The 19,903-nt window shown below is 38.3% G+C and overlaps 1 protein-coding gene across 1 annotated transcript; it reads right to left on the bottom strand.

Annotated features, from left to right (window-relative positions):
- Positions 1 to 192: 192 nt before the first annotated feature.
- On the bottom strand, positions 193 to 19,148 carry LOC105151696 (uncharacterized). The gene is made up of 2 exons (XM_087404392.1): positions 6,757 to 19,148; positions 193 to 6,676 (listed from the first exon to the last, which is right to left on the bottom strand). Exon 1 carries the CDS (start codon positions 19,146 to 19,148, stop codon positions 18,594 to 18,596), a length of 555 nt encoding a protein of 184 aa, XP_087260518.1. The 3' UTR covers positions 193 to 6,676; positions 6,757 to 18,593.
- Positions 19,149 to 19,903: the final 755 nt, after the last annotated feature.

Raw genomic sequence — 19,903 nt, 5'->3', positions numbered from 1 at the left:
CTGTCATACCACTGAATACTCCCTTCTGCTGAAACAAAATATTGAACAAGAATGTCTCGTCTTATAGCAGCTGTATCAATGTTGGCACCAACTTGTCCTAAAGAATTAATAAAATCATTTTCTCTAATTTCATTTTGCCAATTCCCTGGTATTATTTCACCATCTACTCCTTCTTTATCTATCATTTCATCGTGTAAATAATTATTATCATTTAAGTTGGTGCTTATAACAGTTATACAAACAAGTTATAGCTTGCAAAATTTTCTCAGTACTTAATTTTTGAACTGTAGATTTTTATAATATTCGCCATCGTACTATAAGAATGCCGAAAGCATTCTCGACTTGGTGTGCTCTCACACAATCGATAATTAAATATTTTTTGTTCATTATTTTGTAAATTTTTCTCTACATGGACGCATTAAGCATGTTTTCAATGGAAAGCCTTCATCACAAATAAGAGAAAATGGCAATATATAATTCGTATTAGGCACAGGATGAGCTGCTGGCACAGATAGAGTATTACTTTCGAATGCTTATTTTATTGTAGTATTTGATCAGATTCCTGCATCACTCAGTGAATCTATAAATATATATTATATAGGGTGATTCAAAATTCCCTCATCCGGAATACAAGACGTGATACTTTATGTTAAAACAAACAACTTTTTCCTTTAACAAAATTGTGTCCGACAAGCAGTTTTTGCAGTAGAGGAGGTTGAAGTTAATGAAGCGTTCTTGTCTACATGGCACTCAGGGCCGGCGCGCGCTCTTTACTCGTATGTACCTCGGCTATTATTCTACAATAACATTTGAAGATTCAAATATGGCTTTATTAGAAAGTAGTTTATGACATCTTAATACAGTCTTAAATAATAAATAATAATATTGGAAGTACAAATAAGTTTCCGCCGTTTGACAAAAGACTGCGCCATTAGCAAGCTATGGTTAAAATTGTCTGATGTAAAACGTTATATCGTAAGGTTGGACATCTATCAACAACATAACCTTGAAATATTAATGATTTTGTATCAGCATCATATATTTTTTTTTGTGCGAAAATGCCGAGTTTTGAGCCGAATAAGCGTCATTTGCGAGAACTTTTGATTTACTTCTTTAATTTGAAGAAATCTGTAGCTGAGGCTCATCGATTACTTGTAGAAGCATATGAGGCTGCCTTAAGTGAGAGAAGTTGTCGTGAGTGGTTTCAAAAGTTTAAAAACGATGAATTTGACGTCGTAGACAAGAACGTAGCGGAAGGCCGAAAGTGTATGAAGATGCGGAATTGTAAGCATTATTGGATGAAGATTCGTGCCAAACGCAAAAAGAACTTGCACTTACATTAGGAGCGACTCAACAAGCAATTTCACATCGTTTGAAATCATTGGGAATGATTCAAAAGCAAAGGAATTGGGTTCCATATGAACTGAAACCGAGAAACGTTGAACGCCAATTTTCCATATGTAAAATGCTGCTTGTCAGGTATAAACGAAAGGGTTTTTGCATCGTATAGTCACTGATGATGAAAAATGGATCCACTACGATAATCCAAAGAAGAGGAAATCATGGGGATCACCTAGCCGTGCTTCAACATCGACAGTCAAGCCGAATATTCATGGAAAAAAACTCATATTGTGTATTTGGTGGGATCAGCTTGGTGTCGTGTATTATGAGTTGCTCAAACCGAACGAAACCGTTATTGGGGCTCTCTACCGAATACAATTGATGAGCACTCAAGGAAAAACGCGCCCACTACTACTCTAGGCATGACAAAATTATTCTCCTGCATGATAATGCTCGACCACATGTTGCGGCACCGGTCAAAACCTACATGGAAACACTCAATTGGGAAGTTCTACCCCATCCGCCATATATACTAGACATTGCCCCTTCCGATCCATCTATTTCAATTGATGACGCATGGCCTGTCTGAGCAGCACTTCACATCATATGAAGATACCAAAAATTGGATAAAAGATGAAGCGTTCTTCCAATGCGGTATCCGTATGCTACTAGAAAGATGGGAAAAAATAGTGGCTAGCGATGGACAATACTTTCAATAAAACATTATGTACCGTCCTTTCACAATAAATGCTTAATTTTTGATAAAAAATGGCAGAAACTTATTTGTACTCCCAATAATAATAATAATTGCTTTCGTTACTTACGTAATAAATGATTAAAAGAATTATCTCTGATGTCGTCGCACAATTTGTAGATACATATGTAGATACCAAATATAGATACATATGAATAACAATACATTTTGTGAGCTGAGCATTCTAATTCTAAATATCGCACAATTGCGTATGATAAATATTATTAAACTTAAAGAATAGCTTACTGATTAAGAATGCATAACTCTCAAATGCTGACAAACTGATCTATTTTTAAACTATGATTAAAAATAAAGTAAAATGTTCAAGGTGAGGTACAGTGTTAATTCTTTCTTTTTTCTTTATGATAAAGAATACGATAAAAAAATCAATCAAAATTATTAATTTTCATGTTAGTTTTAATAATACATAAATTAATTTATAATACGTTTATATATAATATATATATAATACATTTAATAACACATTTAACAGTACATTTTAATAATTAAATTTCAATAATACATTTAGCAGTACAAATTTTTTCAATGTTTATTACATTTTAAAAGTCAATTGTGCCGCCGGCATTAGCATAATCCAAGGTACATCACGAGGAAGTTGCATGGTCGGACTTGTATCTAGTGTGTGTGTGTGTGTGTGTGTGTGTGTGTGTGTGTGTGTGTGTGTGCGTGTGTGCGAGCGCGAGTGTTTGCGCGTGCGTGCGTATGTATTTGTATTGGTGGTTATTGCCCTGAAAAGGGCAGATAAGAGTAATTTCAATTTATATCATTATATATAATAAATAATCACTTATTTATAGTAAATAATTACTTATCTATTACTTTTTCTACTATTATTTATAATTTTTCATTTAATATTGGGTCATCTAAAAAGTATCCGCGGTACTTTGTCACTAGATGGTGTTGATGGTCAACACATCTAGTGACAAAAAACCGCGGATACTTTTTAGATGACCCAATATTTAATATTCTGTCATCTAAAAAGTATCCGCGGTACTTTGTCACTAGATATACAACCATCAACACACATCTAGTGACAAAAAACCGCGGATACTTTTTAGATAGGACTAACTAAACGTAGTTAAATCCATAAATGCAGACTTACGGAAATGTCTAATTTTCGAAATATATTTAATCGACTTAATTAATATTTGGTAAAACTTTCCCTTTACACAGTCAGTCTCAAATGACTTAATCTCTAACTGATCTTGACTATGACCCTCAAGGAGCTCATTGATCTTTTCCATCACTCGTTATTTATTAAAAAGTTATAAAAATAATTTTTGTGACTAGTATGTAATTTTCGCACACAAGGTATATATTTCAGCAGTATTTTCCCTTAAGAGAGAGAGAGATGGAGATTTCGCTTTGCGTGAAAAATCGTGCGTTCCCAAGCAGGCAGAAGATGGGACAAGAATTGCTTTGAGTTAGAAATCCTATAATCAAAATTTGGCAAATGTGGACCAAAAATGGCAGATAGAAAGAGATAACAGATAATGGTTGCGTTTAGCAAAGAAAGCAATTTTGCAACTGTTGTAAAATCTATACTTCAACACAATTGGTTCTTGCTTTTGGTTCTTTACAGATCTAAACGTATAAATCAATCACGTTGAAGAATTTTACAGTTTCAAAGCTGCTTTCTCTGCTGAACGCAGCCATTTCTCGTATGCACAAAAAGTGTTAGAATATGTGACAGGCAATACGTGACGACAATATCTTAAGAAACCAATCGATCGAGGTGATCAATTAGCCGAATTGTGCAATTGTAATTTGTTAATTTTCTTTTTGTCCAAGATCTTGGAACGCGCAATTTCTAACCTCTTTGATACAGGTTTTACTCATCTGCTTGTAGCTATCTATCTCTTTTTTTTCGCACTCGTTTTTTAAATTTTTTTATCGCATTTGTAGCTTGTATAAAACAAATAAATATTCACTATTTTTTTTTAACCGTCGGAAGTGTCTGAAAAATCGTGCGGACTGTTACGCTGAACATCCTGCATATGGTACAAATATACGAATGAAGTGGAAAGCAAATAGATTGAATGGCACATGTGCATTATGTCATAAACACAATGCGATGCAACAGCGATAAGAATAGTAATAGGAATGTTACAGAAATAAGCGATATATAACTGTCGTCTCCCATTACACAATGTCGCAAAAGAAATAAAAAATGCCAATCGATCTGATTTTGTATATAGACTTTAATCTTCCATTCGCTTTAAGGGATGCGTTCGGAAATTTAAACTCGTTTAAATTTTACTCGTAGGATAAAGTAGGGTAGAACATGAAAAAAAAACTTAAAAAGTCAGTAGAGTAGCACTATATTCAACGATTTTCCGAACGTATAGTGTTACGTCCTAGGGAGGTTCGGCCGGTCCTAGGATTCGAACTAACTCGAGACTATAAAGTTGGAATAAAACTGGCAATTCAAGCGTCGCGAGTTCGCGAGAGGGCTCTTGATTGGACTTGTCCAATAAATTGATTGGTTAAAGGCGTGCTCTGAATATCCCGATTATAGTGGATACCGAATTATTCCACGTTGCTCTCCCGTTCTCCCTAGATTATCAATGAATTTTAAAAGCCCCCCCCCCCTTTCCCCCTTTCGGGGCAATCGAGACAATTTGCGACGGCATGTCGAGTGACTATTAGTATAGAGCATACATTATAGGATTCGTTCAGGATAATCCAAATGAATGTAATGCCGCAAGACCGCTTGATAATCCCTCTTTTCGTTTTCCGGCGCGGAAGTGTAACTCAGGGCATTTGATGTTGCCGTTTTCCCTATGTTGAAAGAACAATGAAGATATGCAGCACTACATGCATGCAACTACTACGCAACCACATAGAGTACGGACTAATCGCTAGAATTCGAGCGTCGATGGATTCACGCGAACGTAGGTATGTGGGACACATGCTGGGAGCGATTCATCGACGGCAGATTTCAGTTACCGAAATATAGAAAGAAGTTTGCTTATGCCCGGTTAATGTTCTCTGATGTTCCCGAATGCCAATAGAAAGAAGTGGTCAGAGAGGAAGGCTTCCAAAATGAACCAATTATTGATTCAGATCACGCCAATGGGCTGCTTCCTCACTCTTGTTAATGTTTAGCAACGATCGATTATATTGAAAATGTTAAAGCTAGCGAGAAGGTGGGAATATTCACTAAGTTCACACTTAAGTTAAAATTAGGTATATATTTAACAATGATTCACATAGTATATTAGTTAGTGGCGTGATGATTAATTCTTACGCGAAAGTAGACTTACATATCTCCAAATTAAGTTGGATTATTACTAATTAAAATTTAGATCTTATGATTACGTCTAGAATTAAAAATGGAATTAGATTTTATGATTACTTTTAGAATTAGAAATAGAATTAGATTTTATAATTACTTCTAGAAACGGAATTAGTACTTAGAAAAAGAATTATGTTCGCACGCGATGCTTAAACTTAGAGTGGCGGGTGGTCGGACAATGAAATAGGAGCCTGAATTTCGCGCGCGTCCACTCTATACGACGCGTACCGCTACTCTGTCTTCTCTTCTGAGTTTACCCGGGGGTGTTTTTAAACTTGACCACGCCGCTGTTGGGGAGAAACGTCAGGTGCGTTCTAGAAGATGCCCGTGTATATTATTCGGGCCTGGTGGCGAGTATGTTCGAAAAATAATCATTGGACAAAATGAAGTTGCTGCGGACGTAACAAGAGTAAGATTTTAAGGTAACAATGTCGAAATCTATAGTTCCGAAATAAAATATTATTTTCTATAGTAATAGCTGACCGTAGATTGTTAGAAATATTTATAAATGTTATGAAAGAAATCATATAAAAGAAACGATAGTTTTGTTTTGTTTCATCTTTAGCAATCTTTAGTCCATTTTATTTCGTCCATATTATTTCGCGTTAAAGTAGTAACGAATTTACTCCGTTAACCTCTAAAATCTCAGAAGTTGAAAAAGTTACTGTAAAGTACGACCTAGTGATTTTACTCGAATATTTCCGAATGCAAATGGCATATCAATTTTGCAAAACCTGAGTCAATTTTCAAACGGCGATTAGTAACATTTCTACTCGAAGTAGGATTTTTGAACGCATCCAAGGTTATAGCACATAGGTTGCGGTCCACTTGATGCTATAAATGCTTCGAAATTTTTGATTGACCAATCGGAAGAAAGAATTTTATTAACTGACCAATCAAAAAATGCTTCGAAGCATTTGTAGCATCAAGTGGACCGTAGCCATAAACAGAATGAAAAATCTGGACGCTGATTATTGGGCTATAAGATAATAGACACAGAATTTCAACTCGAAAATTTATCGCTATTGTTTTATTCCGTGTTCATATGTACATTAACATATGCATTCTCGTATGTACATTAACATATGGATTCCTCTGTTCCTATTGCTATCGCTATTTCTATCGCTATTGCTGTTGCCTCGCATTGTGTTTAGGGCTTTACAATCAACTGGGACTCTATAGCTTTCTTTCTCACACAGATGTTGACTTCACATTCAGCGCTCAATTCTGCTTCCAGTAGTATATGTTCTTAGGTTGCAATCCTATAATACAATATATAGAGTGGAATAAAACTATAATGAAAACCTTGAAAAATCTCAAAAAGTATAAATTTTAGCATTACCTAAGATGTTCGACTGATGATTAAAACCTTTAAATGTTACTCAAGGTCATGATCTTGACATCATATGTTAGTACCGTAGCCAATGTGACAAGATTCTAAGGCCCGTTTTACAATCAGTCATATGTCAATGTCGATGTCGGTTAGTCATTTGTCGTATGTCGCACATGAATATGACTTGCTATTCTACAATTGAGTCGTTGATCGGAAGGCCGGAATAAATGTAAAGAATAAATATTGAAACATTGAATATACATTCAAATTTATTATTAATTTGGACGCAAATTATGAAAATAAGATTACTTGCGTAACCTGTGTTTAGTAATATTGAGAGATTGCTCGCTCGATGTCATTTGCTGACATTTTAATGACATCGAGCGAGCAATCTGTCAATATTACTAAACGCAGCTTTACAGTTATCATTTAATCTGGAAATTAAATGTATATTAGTACTCGGACTTGTAACAAATTTTACACAACCACATATGGACAACATATGTAATTGTAGAATAATGCGACTCCACTTGCTTGACGATTACTATGTATTGATTTAATTAGTTTTATAATGTTAAAAAGGATCAAAACGATGATCGTATATTATTCAAGTTAATAAACTTGAATAAATTTATATACACGAATTTACCCAGTGTCAGCTCTTATAAGCATTTCTTAAGTTTGATACAAAAGAATTAAATTACAAAATATTTTTATATTAAGTAATAATAATTTAACAAATAAAAAATTATCTGACATATTTATATCATAATAGTTTCTTAAATTTGTGAATATTTTTTGACACATCTCTTTTTTTGCTAACATTTTTAAAATCCACATCGCATTTATCAGACAAGCAACGATTTTCATGAACAAAATCAACAATTATTTCATCTACATTCAATAATTCCATAATATAATGTAAATATATCCATATAAAAATATCTATTTATCCATACACAAATGTATCCGAAAGTTTCATCTAGTCGTAGTCGGAAAAGATGGGACCTGACCAATCCAAACGATGCCCAGCAGCCGACATCGACAGCCGACATGAAAAATAAAGGTTATATGCATGCACACAACATACTATAACGTCTCCTGACTGATTGTAGAAGGCTTAAGGTCCGTTTTATTAATCAATCGTATGTCGGAGTCGGGCGTCGTACGCATACGCACTGGATTGTCGGAAGTCGAAATAGAAGATGATCAATTCCCATCTTTTCCGACTACGACTAAATGAAACGTAACCTTCGGATTTGTGTATGGATAAACAGATATTTTTATACGAATATATGGATATATTTATATTATATTATGGAATCATTGAATGTCAATAGATGAAATAATTATTGATTTTGTTCGCGAAAATCATTGCTTGTATGATAAACGCGATGTGGATTTTAAAAATGTTAGCAAAAAAGAGATCTGTGACAAAAAATATCCACAAATTTGAAAAACTATTATGATATAAATATGTCAGGTAATGTTTTATTTGTTAAATTATTATTATTTAATATAAAAATATTTTGTAATTTAATTCTTTTATATCAAACTTAAGAAATGCCTAAAAGAGCTGACACTGGATGAATTTGTGTATATAAATTTATTCAAGTTTAATAACTACAATAATATACATTTCGATTATCGTTTTGATCCTTTTCAATATTATAAAACTAATTAAATCAATGCATAGTAGTCGTCAAGCAAGTGGAGTCGCATTATTCTACAATCATATAATTTGCGTTCAAATTAATAATAAATTTGAATATGTTTAACGTTTCAATATCCATTCTTTACATTTGTTCCGACCTTCCGACTTCAATCAACGACTCAATTGTAGAATAGCAAGTCGTATTCGTGTGCGACGTACAACATACTACAAACGACTAGTGACAGTCGACATCGGGCCTAAGGCCCGTTCTACAAGTCGAATGACGGAGTCGGGTATCATTAGTCGCTTATCGCGTGTTGTATGTCGAGTATGAGTATGACTTGTTAGTCTACAATTGCGTCGCAAGTCGGAATAGTCATAGACGTCATGGAAATTGAATCGTTGAATGTTTATTCAAATTTATTACTTATTTTAATGCAAATTATAAGATTAAGATTACTTGTAAGAAAACATAAAAAACGAATTATAAGAAGATGATGGGTAAAATCCCATATTACTAGAAATATGAAAAAAAATAAAATTTTGATGCTCATTATACATTATTTATATATTTCCAAATGAATAATCACGAAGAATTTTTCAAACTTACAAGAATGTCGGTGGAATAATTTAACAATTTAAATAGATTATTAAAGCCAAAATTTAAAAAATGTAGTTGTAGAGAACCTCTACCAACGGAGATACGTATTGCAATGACATTAAGGCTCTTGACTAATCGCGGCGACCATGTTGGAATCGTGACGTCAGAAGCGAGGAATGACACGTTAATTTATGCTGCGTGCCATTTTTAAATAAAGACAATTTGGATAAAACGAAATGACGAGATCATTTTAAAACACTTGTAAAAATCGTTGAAAACTGTCCTTTCCTCCCTTGATAGTCAGTAAAAGGCCACGTAAAGTGAGCCTATATTCGGGTAGAAACACACAGTCCAACAGCTATTGAAACGAGTAAAATATACGTTTTTATATATAAAATTATAAGATAATTATAGTTTTCATCGATAATTACGATTTTGATAAGTACGAGATAAGTCATATTTTCACAATTAAGCAAATAATAACGAAATAGCACGCAACATAAATTTCGTCGTCAAAACATCACTTTTTTACACATATAAGTTCGACCATTTATCGTGGTGCGGCGTTGTAACACACAAACAAGCATGAGCCCATGTTCATGTGCTCGCCTGCGGCGCGCCGAGAGTGAACGAGATAGCGAGCTCCTTCTCCCACTAGTAGCTTGTTTCAAGCGACTAAAAATGCTTTCTCAGCCGTTCGGCGGTCCTAGGCGTCAATAAGGAACGGGGGGCATCCTAAATAACATATAAGTTTTAATAAATTAAACGCAAAGCTTTGAAATTCTCATAAAATGTAGCCCTAATGACAAACAAATCTTGGGCTACATTTTATGAGAATTTCAAAGCTTTGCGTTTAAGTCTCAATGAATACAGAGCGAGTGAAAAAAAGGCCTTTTTCGATGTTTTTTAATTTTTTTTCTGCTGAACTAATAGATTTTGATGTTCCATGTCTCATTTTGTAGGTATTTCGAATACCTATATTTTTTATACCAATCAATATATAATATTTCGTGTTATAAACGAAAAACGTGCTTTTTGCAACTATTCGATTTTTTTTGCATACGTTCTTTACAAATCTCGAGTCTTAAACATACGCATTTCTTTTCTGATACGCCTTTCGAGACTTTCGTAAAGAGAAATGCTGGTTTATATTTTTTTTCCAGTAAAATTCTACTTCTACTGAACTATTCTTGCTCAAATTTATGAAAAAGGGATATACTATATAACGCAAAATCGTAAACAATTAAATATCTCGTAAACTGTTGCGTTTTAACATGATTATATTACTCTGGATTAATTATTCTCCGACGAGTCTTTGTTTACTCGAGAGGGATTATTTAACGCACATAATTTACATTATTGGACAAAAGAAAATCCCTTCGTAATCAGAAAATGAATCTTCCAAGTTCGATGGAAATTAAATATTTGGACCAGAATTATAGGAGATCAAATAATTGGACCATGTGTACTTCCAAACAGAATGAGAGGTGACGATTACACTGATTTTTTATGAGATAATTTGCCAAATCTTTTGGAGGATTTGCCGTTAAATATTCGACAAAATGGTTTCAATATAATGGAGCACCACCTCACAACGGCGCGTTAGGCATTATCTAGATACACAATTTCAAAATTCTTGGATTGATAGAGGTGGACCTCTATGGCCAGCAAGATCTAATCTGAACTCTCTAGATTATTTTCTCTGGGGTTATTTAAAAAAACTTATTTATCAAAATCCTATAGAAACATTGGAAGAATTAGAGGAACAACATCACTGTGCTGTAGGAAGTATTACGCCGAAAATGCTCCAACTTACTTAACGAAATCTCATTCACAGAGCAAATGCTTGTATACAAATGGCAGGCTTAGACTTCGAAAATCTGATATGGATATTTAAATCAATATTATTTTAACTTCACATTGCATTCTTATATTAAAGTTTTTAAATTTATTATTTATTATTTATACAATTTATGCACAATGGATTAATTCAGTTTTATTATTATTTTGTCTAAGATACTGTAACTGTGCTCGCGAGCTACGGCACAGCTTCGTCGCGTGCTCTATAACTTTTTACTTAGAAAAATTTTTGTACAATATATCGAAGAGCTCTCGACAGATAGGTTTTTACAATTATTAGAGCTAAATAAGTTGGGCGTCAGACATGAGAGAGCGTGCCACTCTGTTCATCTACGCTACATTAGTTGTTCACAATTAATTCGCGACAGGGATAGGTCAGAAAGATGGGAAAATTATCGGAGGATCAGAGAGACGGGCTGCAAGAACCACATCCAAATTAATAATAAGAGAAATAACAAATATTTGATAGACATCGATTGATTTACAATCAATCGATGAAATCTCGCTCTTTAAGCTGGATTTAATAAGATCTACTTCTCCAGACGGCAACAATGACGGTTGTCTGACGGCCGGTTTTTTTAACGTTTGTACTTTACGTTAAAAGATCTTTCCGAACGATCGCCTTCGACGGTGACTAAGGTATGACAATCAAGTACGAGATCTGGATATAGACAGCGTATAATATAAGAGCTCGTATCTTGTGCGAACTACGTCACCCGCGAAGGTAACTTCGAATCCGAATAATAATCCACGTGACACAATTCCACAATCGGTTCGATATGACACCAAAGACACAAGACAAAACAACGAATAAGACTTTACTCAACTATGGCAAGAGAAGCGAGCGCGAATCGGCAGCGAATAATTCTCTTAACGACAAGGCTTGGACGGATAGCACGTGTTTTACAATTTCACGATTCAGAGGGCAACCATTAAACCAGCTGCTCTCCGTCACGTAAGTTTTTCATGCGATTCACTCGAAGCTACGAACTCAATGTTCGGCAACTTTACACTGGTGGCGGCGCTCGTCTCACTCCAAAATCTTGACGCTTTCCGGTATGCTCGACAACCTCGAGCCGATGCTCTCCATAATTGCTGCGGGGGCACGTGCGTTTTCGTACAATACTCCCGACTCGGCTAGAGAACGAGTAAGCAGGAATTCTTCGCGGATCACGCAGGCCGTTCGTCCCCCTTCCCTAATTGGGGTCATGTCACGCGCCGATTGGCTCCTGTCAACCACGCAGCCAACGCGTGCCACATAGATCCTCACGAACCGCGAATCCTTGCGTCTTAGAGCATGCAATACAAATTTTTATGAGCTTCTTCGTTACCTGAGGCCCCTAAATTCTTCGGGTTGGCGCGGGATGTCTTGACGAGTGTATGGCAATTGCTAACGATCCAATTGCGTACAAGCCAATCATAGCGTTAAAAAAAAATAATCATAAACTCCCTACGCAGAAGTCGCTGTAATTGGGCAATTGCTACAGTGCGCAATTGTGCGCTCTCTGTCCTGACAGCCTCCTCTACCGGTTTCGCGGGGAGGACATATGCCCTCGACTTCTGTACTGTTCCTCTAGCGGCCGGGAGTTTTCGCCTTCCATCGCATTCTATAAGGGATGTGCGATATAACAAGGTTCAAGACAGTCACGAATTATAAAACAAATATATGAAATTTTACAACCTGCGGGTCCGAGCTCCCTGATGAAGTCCTCCAAATCCGGCGTCGTACTTTCGTTGTTGGCGTGATAGTTCTCCTTCTTCCAGTGGTGGGTGAGATGACGAGATTACAAAATTCTACCGAACACGGTCCGCTGACGACTCTAAATCTAAATGCGCGACTAAGAGAAGAAACTAAAAGAAGAAATAAATTCTGAATACAAGAAATAAAATGAAGTTAGATAAGAATAAATAGCGCGTGTTCGCATGTGCGCTCGCATGCGCACTTGCTTGCACGCTCACCTTCCGAACCAAGAGGACGCAAGAGTCCCCGCAGACACTTCGCGAAAATGACGGACAAAAATTATCACTAAAAGCTTTGAAACTAACAATAACAATAGGTGCGTTCAGCAGATTCAATTGTTGTGCAACCGTTTGATTGTCTTTTGGAGCAGTTCTAAGTGCACTCAACGTCTCAACATGTTTACTCAGCGGTCACCATGATTTCCAGCAAACTAAAAGTACGTTGAGTCACAACCAAAACATGTTGAACAAAATGGCTGTGTCTAATATGCCGATATTTGAAGGGCATTATATACATATACAAAACAGATTACTTTTATGATGTAGTAGATACACTTGAGACTCATCAAAAATTACAAAACAATACATAGATTGATTTTTGTTTCAACATGCAATCTAGGAGTAAGCGTAAACAATCGTGAACAGTTAGAATCTTCCGACGAATATGTCAACCAGGCCAGAAGAGCGTTCAGCAGAACACTCAACATGTTGCAACTCATCAGTAAACCATTATCATAGACATAGTGATCCGTATTCAGAACGCGCTTTTATCTCTAAAATTTTATAGTATGCGTACTGTAAATTATATTATAGCACGTTAGCGCACTAACATCATTTTAAGCGCATTCTGAGTACGGACCAATATTTCTAGATTGCGCATTCGAAGAGTGATAGTCCTCATTTAGAAAAGAACGCACTCACTTAGCCCAAGTAAAATTTTATGTATCAAAGTAGCGCATAAGTCCTCCATTTTATGGACCTACTAACCATATATTTTATACCTATAATATTAAGCGATTGAACTACAGACGACTAAATCGAAATGGCGGTTGAAATAGCTAATAAGATTATTAGCTCAGATCAAAAAAATGCTCTACTTTGATACACAGAGTGGGGCATTTTAATCGCCTTAGGCGATCATCTCAGAAACTAATGGCTCCTGCACATAGAACGCGGCAACACTTGAGTAGTATTACCAGGCGGGTTCTAACCCATGGAGCTAGAGGGGAACGCGAGGCGCGAGGAGTACTCGTAGGCGCGGGGATACGTAACGCAGGGAAGGAGGGCGAAAGGTCCCGGCTCTTACGTAAACATGGGGCCCCGGTCCTTATTTTTCGTCACTCGCCGCTCTCTCTCCAAAAATGCATCGGTAATGAAGGCTTGCATGTTAGAGATAAAGCGCGCGACGGAGCGCGTATCGTGCTATGAGTGAAGAAAGGATGGAAGAATCAATAGAGTATAAGTTTCTTTTTTACGACACAGTTTTTTCAATATAGTTTTTCCTGGCGCATCGAGGCAAAGGATGGGAAGTAAAAGACAATACATATATAATAATGCGAACAAAAATGTTTTATTCACATCTTCTTACACTGGTTTTCGTACTTATTAAAAAGTAAAGCTAATAGTTCGCAATCGACGAGCTGATGTCCATTGAAAATGTTGCTATCACGTATAATGTCCTCAGATGCGATGTTGGAGAATCGCATATATTTGGTATCTACCGTATCGACGAGTCGAGCTAATCGTTCGAACGTTACATCGATACACCCGTTAAAGTCAAACATACGGCGTAGCGTCGTTTCGGTCATCGTAATGCGTACGGATGAAGAATCGAGACATACGAGCGTAGCATCGTTCAACATGCAAACACTGACGGTTAGCGGTCCAACGTTTATAAAATTATCCTTGTATTCGTTTCGAAACAGCTTGTAAATATTTCTTCGCTGCTCGTAGAGGCTCTTCCACATTTCGAGAGACAGCGATAGTTCGTGTCCGCGATGATCTCCAAGAGTGACCTCCACATAATTCGTTGATTCCAATTTCCAAAAATTTGTAGCTCGTATTCGTCAGATCGTAACGTCTGCTCAGTAAACGCACCGCACGATGCTCCGTACTGTGTACATACATAATGTTAAAAAACGTTTCTTTTGTGTATAGAACGTTGAAACTTACATGTTATATTCCTTCTTCATATCGATGCACTGCTCTCTTTAAGAAGTACATTTTTTCAGCCGTTCGTACAAGCGGGTATCGCAAAACTGATTGCATTCGTGTAAATTGTGACGTAATACTTCTGAAATTGATGAGAGAAGACAGGTCCTTCCCCTCTTTTCAAGAATTTCGAATATGTCGTGACACATTTTATCAAGTCTTTCTACGTATTTTCTTTGTTACGAATTTATACACACATTTATACGTACATACTTTTATATACATATGTTCGTACATAAGCTTATACATACGTTTATACGTACATACGTTTATATATATATATATATATGTTTATATGTACGTACGTTTACACATAGATTTATACATACGTTTATACACACATACGTTCATACATACGCTTATATATACGTTTATATATACATACGTTCATACATACGCTTATACATATGTTTTATACGTACGTTCATACAAACGTTTACACATTACAAAGGAAAGGAAAAGAAATACATAATAAATACGTTAACGTATTTTTATTTAAAAAATTCTTTTGCAACTACCAGTTATATATTTTCAATACATTTTGTAACGCGCAATTCTTAACATGTTGTTCACATCGTATAATATTAGTAACATTTAGATTAGATAAAGATTCCATGTCTTCGTAAACTGCATCCAAGGTCTCGATGTACATGCGTTCTCGCTCATCGTCCAGAAGCAAGTTCCACAGCCACGTTCGTTTCTCGCGTCCCTTGACATATACGACAGCATCATCTTCAAATACAGCCATCGTAATTAGACGTTTCGCCTCGTTGTACGGGATCGTCCCGTGCTTCCATTGCAATCCATGATAAGCAATCAATGAGGAGGCGCAAGACCTGTCGGATCTTGTCAAAAATTTCCATGGCATGGGACTCGTAAAAATGTAATGCGTGAGAACGGTCCCCTGTTTCAGCACCGCCACTTCCTTCACGATAAATTTCTTGTTAACGATGAATCCTTGCAGATCCACAAATTGTTGGCACGAGCATGTTGTCGAGAAGACTGCGATGTCGGTTGCGACGTATCATGTCAGAGGTGCACTTAGGTGATTTTGCGCACAACATTGGTCAATAAATTATATTGAGCTACATGATCATGTATAATGAGACAATAGGCTGTTGTATTTGCGGGCACATTCTCCTTGTAGTCAAATTCTATGCGTACGTCCACAGTGGCACTCTTGACGGATTCATTTTGTCGCGAGCAATCAATGACCGTAAAAGGCCCTTTCTCGACAAATGAGAGCACGTTGAGTTGCGTTTCGAAGCAATCGATTCCATAATATGCTTTACGAAAACGCGCGTACATATTAAATAGAACGGCGTATCTCTTTTTGCCAAAATCCAGATTTAAATCGTCGTACGGATAAAACGCCGAATTTAGATAAAGTTTCACGTTACTCAAATTACAATCGTCGAACACGCTAACATCTCGTGACATGATATTCTTTCGACCGGTCTGCAGAGCAAAGATAACATATCGAGGCTTCTCAAGCTGAGTCGCCGTTTTGACCATGAATGCTTGGTCGTATTCTGTAACAGAGGATACTCGTACAGATCCCACGAGAGAAAACTCATGCTCAGATAATGACCGCTTTCCAATGCTCGCAACATAGATAATTTATTGATCTCGTTTAACGCAACGTGAGACATTCGCCACTGTACTTTGAATAATTCAACCTCAGACTCTGTCACAGGATTTCCCACCAAGCAATTGTTGTCATTGCGCGCTCGTATCAAAATTAATTCGTGACGTTGACAATCAGGCGTTTGTAATCTTCGCAAAAACTTAACAGCATGCTGAGCGGCACCCAAAAATTAAAATATCCTTCCTCCGTGTCGGATCTAGAGTTCCATCCAGCGTTCAGCGATCTAGATCCGACACGGATCAAAGCTTTATCGTATGTCATTGACACGTAATTTTTGAGCGTGCTAGTTATGTCCACGTTTCGGTTACGGTCAATCTCCACACCGTTCATATCGAATTTCATCAAACATGAACGCCACGCAATTATTTACAAGCGTCGTTGGCATCTGAGCGTTTTTCTTTTTCACCGTCAATCTTCCTTCGACGTAGAGAAAACTTTCGCACAGCAACGTGTACAAATCCTGCTTCTGTATGGGTATTCTTATCTCGTCGCTGTACTCAAATGTTGTATTAGCGAACGAGTTATACGTGTGAGTCTTGACGATGCGATCGTCAAAGATCGGCTCACCGATAATATTCAAGATATCAATCATCAAAAATTGCGCACCGCGAATCCCAAAGATTGTAAAAATTTAACGTTCGACGCGCTGAGCTTCTTCTTGCTGACGCTGAGGGAGCGTTATCGAGCGGTGATGTTACCAGCCTTGTAAAGAATGCGTTATCTCTTTGCGTGCGCTCCGCTCCCTTTCAATACGAGCATTTCACGCTCGCTGTCGCTGTCGCACGCGCATGCTGTCTGACGGTGATCTCCTCTCCGCGAAAATCGAGCAATCGTCCGTGATCTCCTCTCCGCGAAAATCGAGCAATCGTGGTCGACGACGCGTCGTTAGATTCGTAATGCTTCGTGCCGTGATCGGCAGGTAAATGATCTGCGCCGGCCTCTCCGATATCTTATATCTTGGTGGCACGCTCGGTGAAAATTCGTGTATCGTGTGTGCGCGCTTTTGCCATTGCTGTACGCTCCCGCAGTCACGTTACACTCTACGCGGATAACGTTTACGTTCATTATGTTGATCGACATGTTCGATTCGTGCCATCTTCGCGGTCGCAGTATACGCTTCGACGAAAATCCCAGCAGCGATCCAATGCTGTTGGGCTTGCCGAAGTTTATTCTGTATGCACATCTAATCTCGCATTTCATCGTGTTGTAGTTTGCGCGTAATCGGGTATTCTTCACCCTTACCATTATCGTCATCAGTGTCGTTGTTGTTGTTGTTGTTATTGTTGTTGTTATTATTGTCACGCACTACGTCAAGTTTCAAGTGTGTCGCGGTGTGAACGTTTCCATAAAATTGTACGTTTCAAAAATTCATTTATGTCTCGCACTTCGTACGAACCCTCGGGAATTGTAATTTCTGCGTCGTCTTTGCCAATTTATTGTTCGATTCATTTACATTCGGTATTGTGATAAGTCTCAAAAATCGCCAGACCGAGCTCGCTGTCACTCAAATCTATGGTGGGAAAGTTCGCCGCGAGGACGGTGCTCTTCCCGCGTAAGTGTCAGTGACATGACGGAAAAAGCGTTCGACCAATATTGAGATTTGACAGCACCTCGTCGAGCTTTTTAAATTCATGCGCGTCTACCGTTTGTAGAAATCGCAGACACATTTGTCCGCAGAAACTCTGATCGTACGTCTGATAGGACGTACGATTGTATTCTATCGTCCGTATCGTTCTCGAAATATCGCACCAGTTCCTTGGGCGGTCGAAGATTACCGAAACTGTACAAAGTATACGACGCGGTTGTTCCTCTTGGCATACGCTACCCAGTGAGTATCAGGCCCGGTCGTATCGTCCAGATTCACGATAACGCTTTCGTTTTGGCCTGCCTCGCTCGTCGTAAAGCGTTACGCATGAAGTGCGTAAACCTCCTGAAGTGCACACCTCTAAAGTACGGTACGCTCATACGTCTCGCGAGCACGTCCAATTGCACGTTGATAATTGCACCCCAGAGCATTTTTATCGTCTCTTTGGCGTTTTTTTTTTCTTCGCTGCTACATCCTATCTGCGTTTATAGGGGCTGAGATACAGTCCGCGTCCATATTTGTACGGAGCGAGATACAGGCCGCGGCCCTATTCCATCGCGCAGTCGTGACGTTGCAGCTCCTCGAGCTGACGTCGCGCGGCTTTGCTATCGTTTACCACTTTCGCCACGCTGGCCGATCCACCAATCAAGGACCCGAGTGTGCCCAACATTGGTAGAAAAGGTAACGCACCACCTCGTTTTGCCGTTGGAAGTATCCGCTTTTTCATTGTCTTCTTCCTCGTTGTCGTCTTCTTTTTTGATTTCATGCCCATGCCGATCTTGGTCTTGGCTTTCATCGCTGCCCAAACGGCAGCAGCGGCGGCTCTCTCGCTCAGAGTCGAATCTCTCGCGGTGACACGTTTCCGCGCCTCCTTGGCGAGTACTTTGTCTGCCGCGTGTCTATCGGTGAGATCGTTGCTCCGAGAATATGCAATGTCGTGTTCTCGGCACGCCGCGTCCAGCGGATTTATGCCCACGTCACCTCTGGCTAATCGCTTCGTAAGCCGAGTGCCCGGGCCGCAAAACTGGTAGCCCGTAATATGTAACTCGAAAGGAAGCGCGTTTATCGCTCGATTCAACAGACTGCCGCCCGACGCTGACATTCGCTACAGTCCTTTATTTTAGGTGAGGGACCGTCGATGTGCGTTCCCTGCCATGGCTGATTGTAGTGCTCGTCGCAGCGACGATACGTTCGAATCTCCGAATCCGCTTTCACGTGTTCAGGAAGCTTGTCATACACGTAATCGATATAATCACCGTAGACGCGTAAGAGTACGACTTTCAGTATATACTGCTCGGCGTTCAAGTCCTGAATGTCAAAAGGATGACATAGCGCGAGATACATTTTGCTATTACGCGACTCGTAAATTCACGCGCCTTTAAATAGTTCGAGATAGTCGTTCGAGAGCGCGTAGCCTTAGTGTGAGTTGAGAGAATGAAATTCGTGCTGCAACCGCTGTCGATACGCGTCACGAACTACGACGCGAAATCGCGAATGGGAGGCAGCGTGAAGAAGCGCAAGCACGGCGAAATGCTGCCGAGTACTATACGCGCGATCATTTGCGGCCCGAATTGTGGTAAAACCAACGTTCTCATAAGCTTACTCGAGAGCCCGAAAGGCGTATGTTTCGAAAACGTGTACGTCTACTTGAAATCGTTGCAACAGCCAAAGTATCGATATCTCGAAAATTTGTTTACGTTTATCAACGAAATTGGCTACTTTCAACAACACGACATCGTTTCATCGAGCGAGGTGCGTCCAAATTCTATTTTTATCTTTGATGATGTGGCATGCGACAAGCAGGATGCGGTGAGAGAATACTTTTCGATGGGTCGAACGTCGACTGTTTCTATCTCT

This window comes from Acromyrmex echinatior, chromosome 1, assembly GCF_024713525.1.
Source record: "Acromyrmex echinatior isolate Ae372 chromosome 1, ASM2471352v2, whole genome shotgun sequence".
Lineage (NCBI taxonomy): Eukaryota > Metazoa > Arthropoda > Insecta > Hymenoptera > Formicidae > Acromyrmex > Acromyrmex echinatior.
This window is presented reverse-complemented; position numbering and strand designations above follow the sequence as displayed.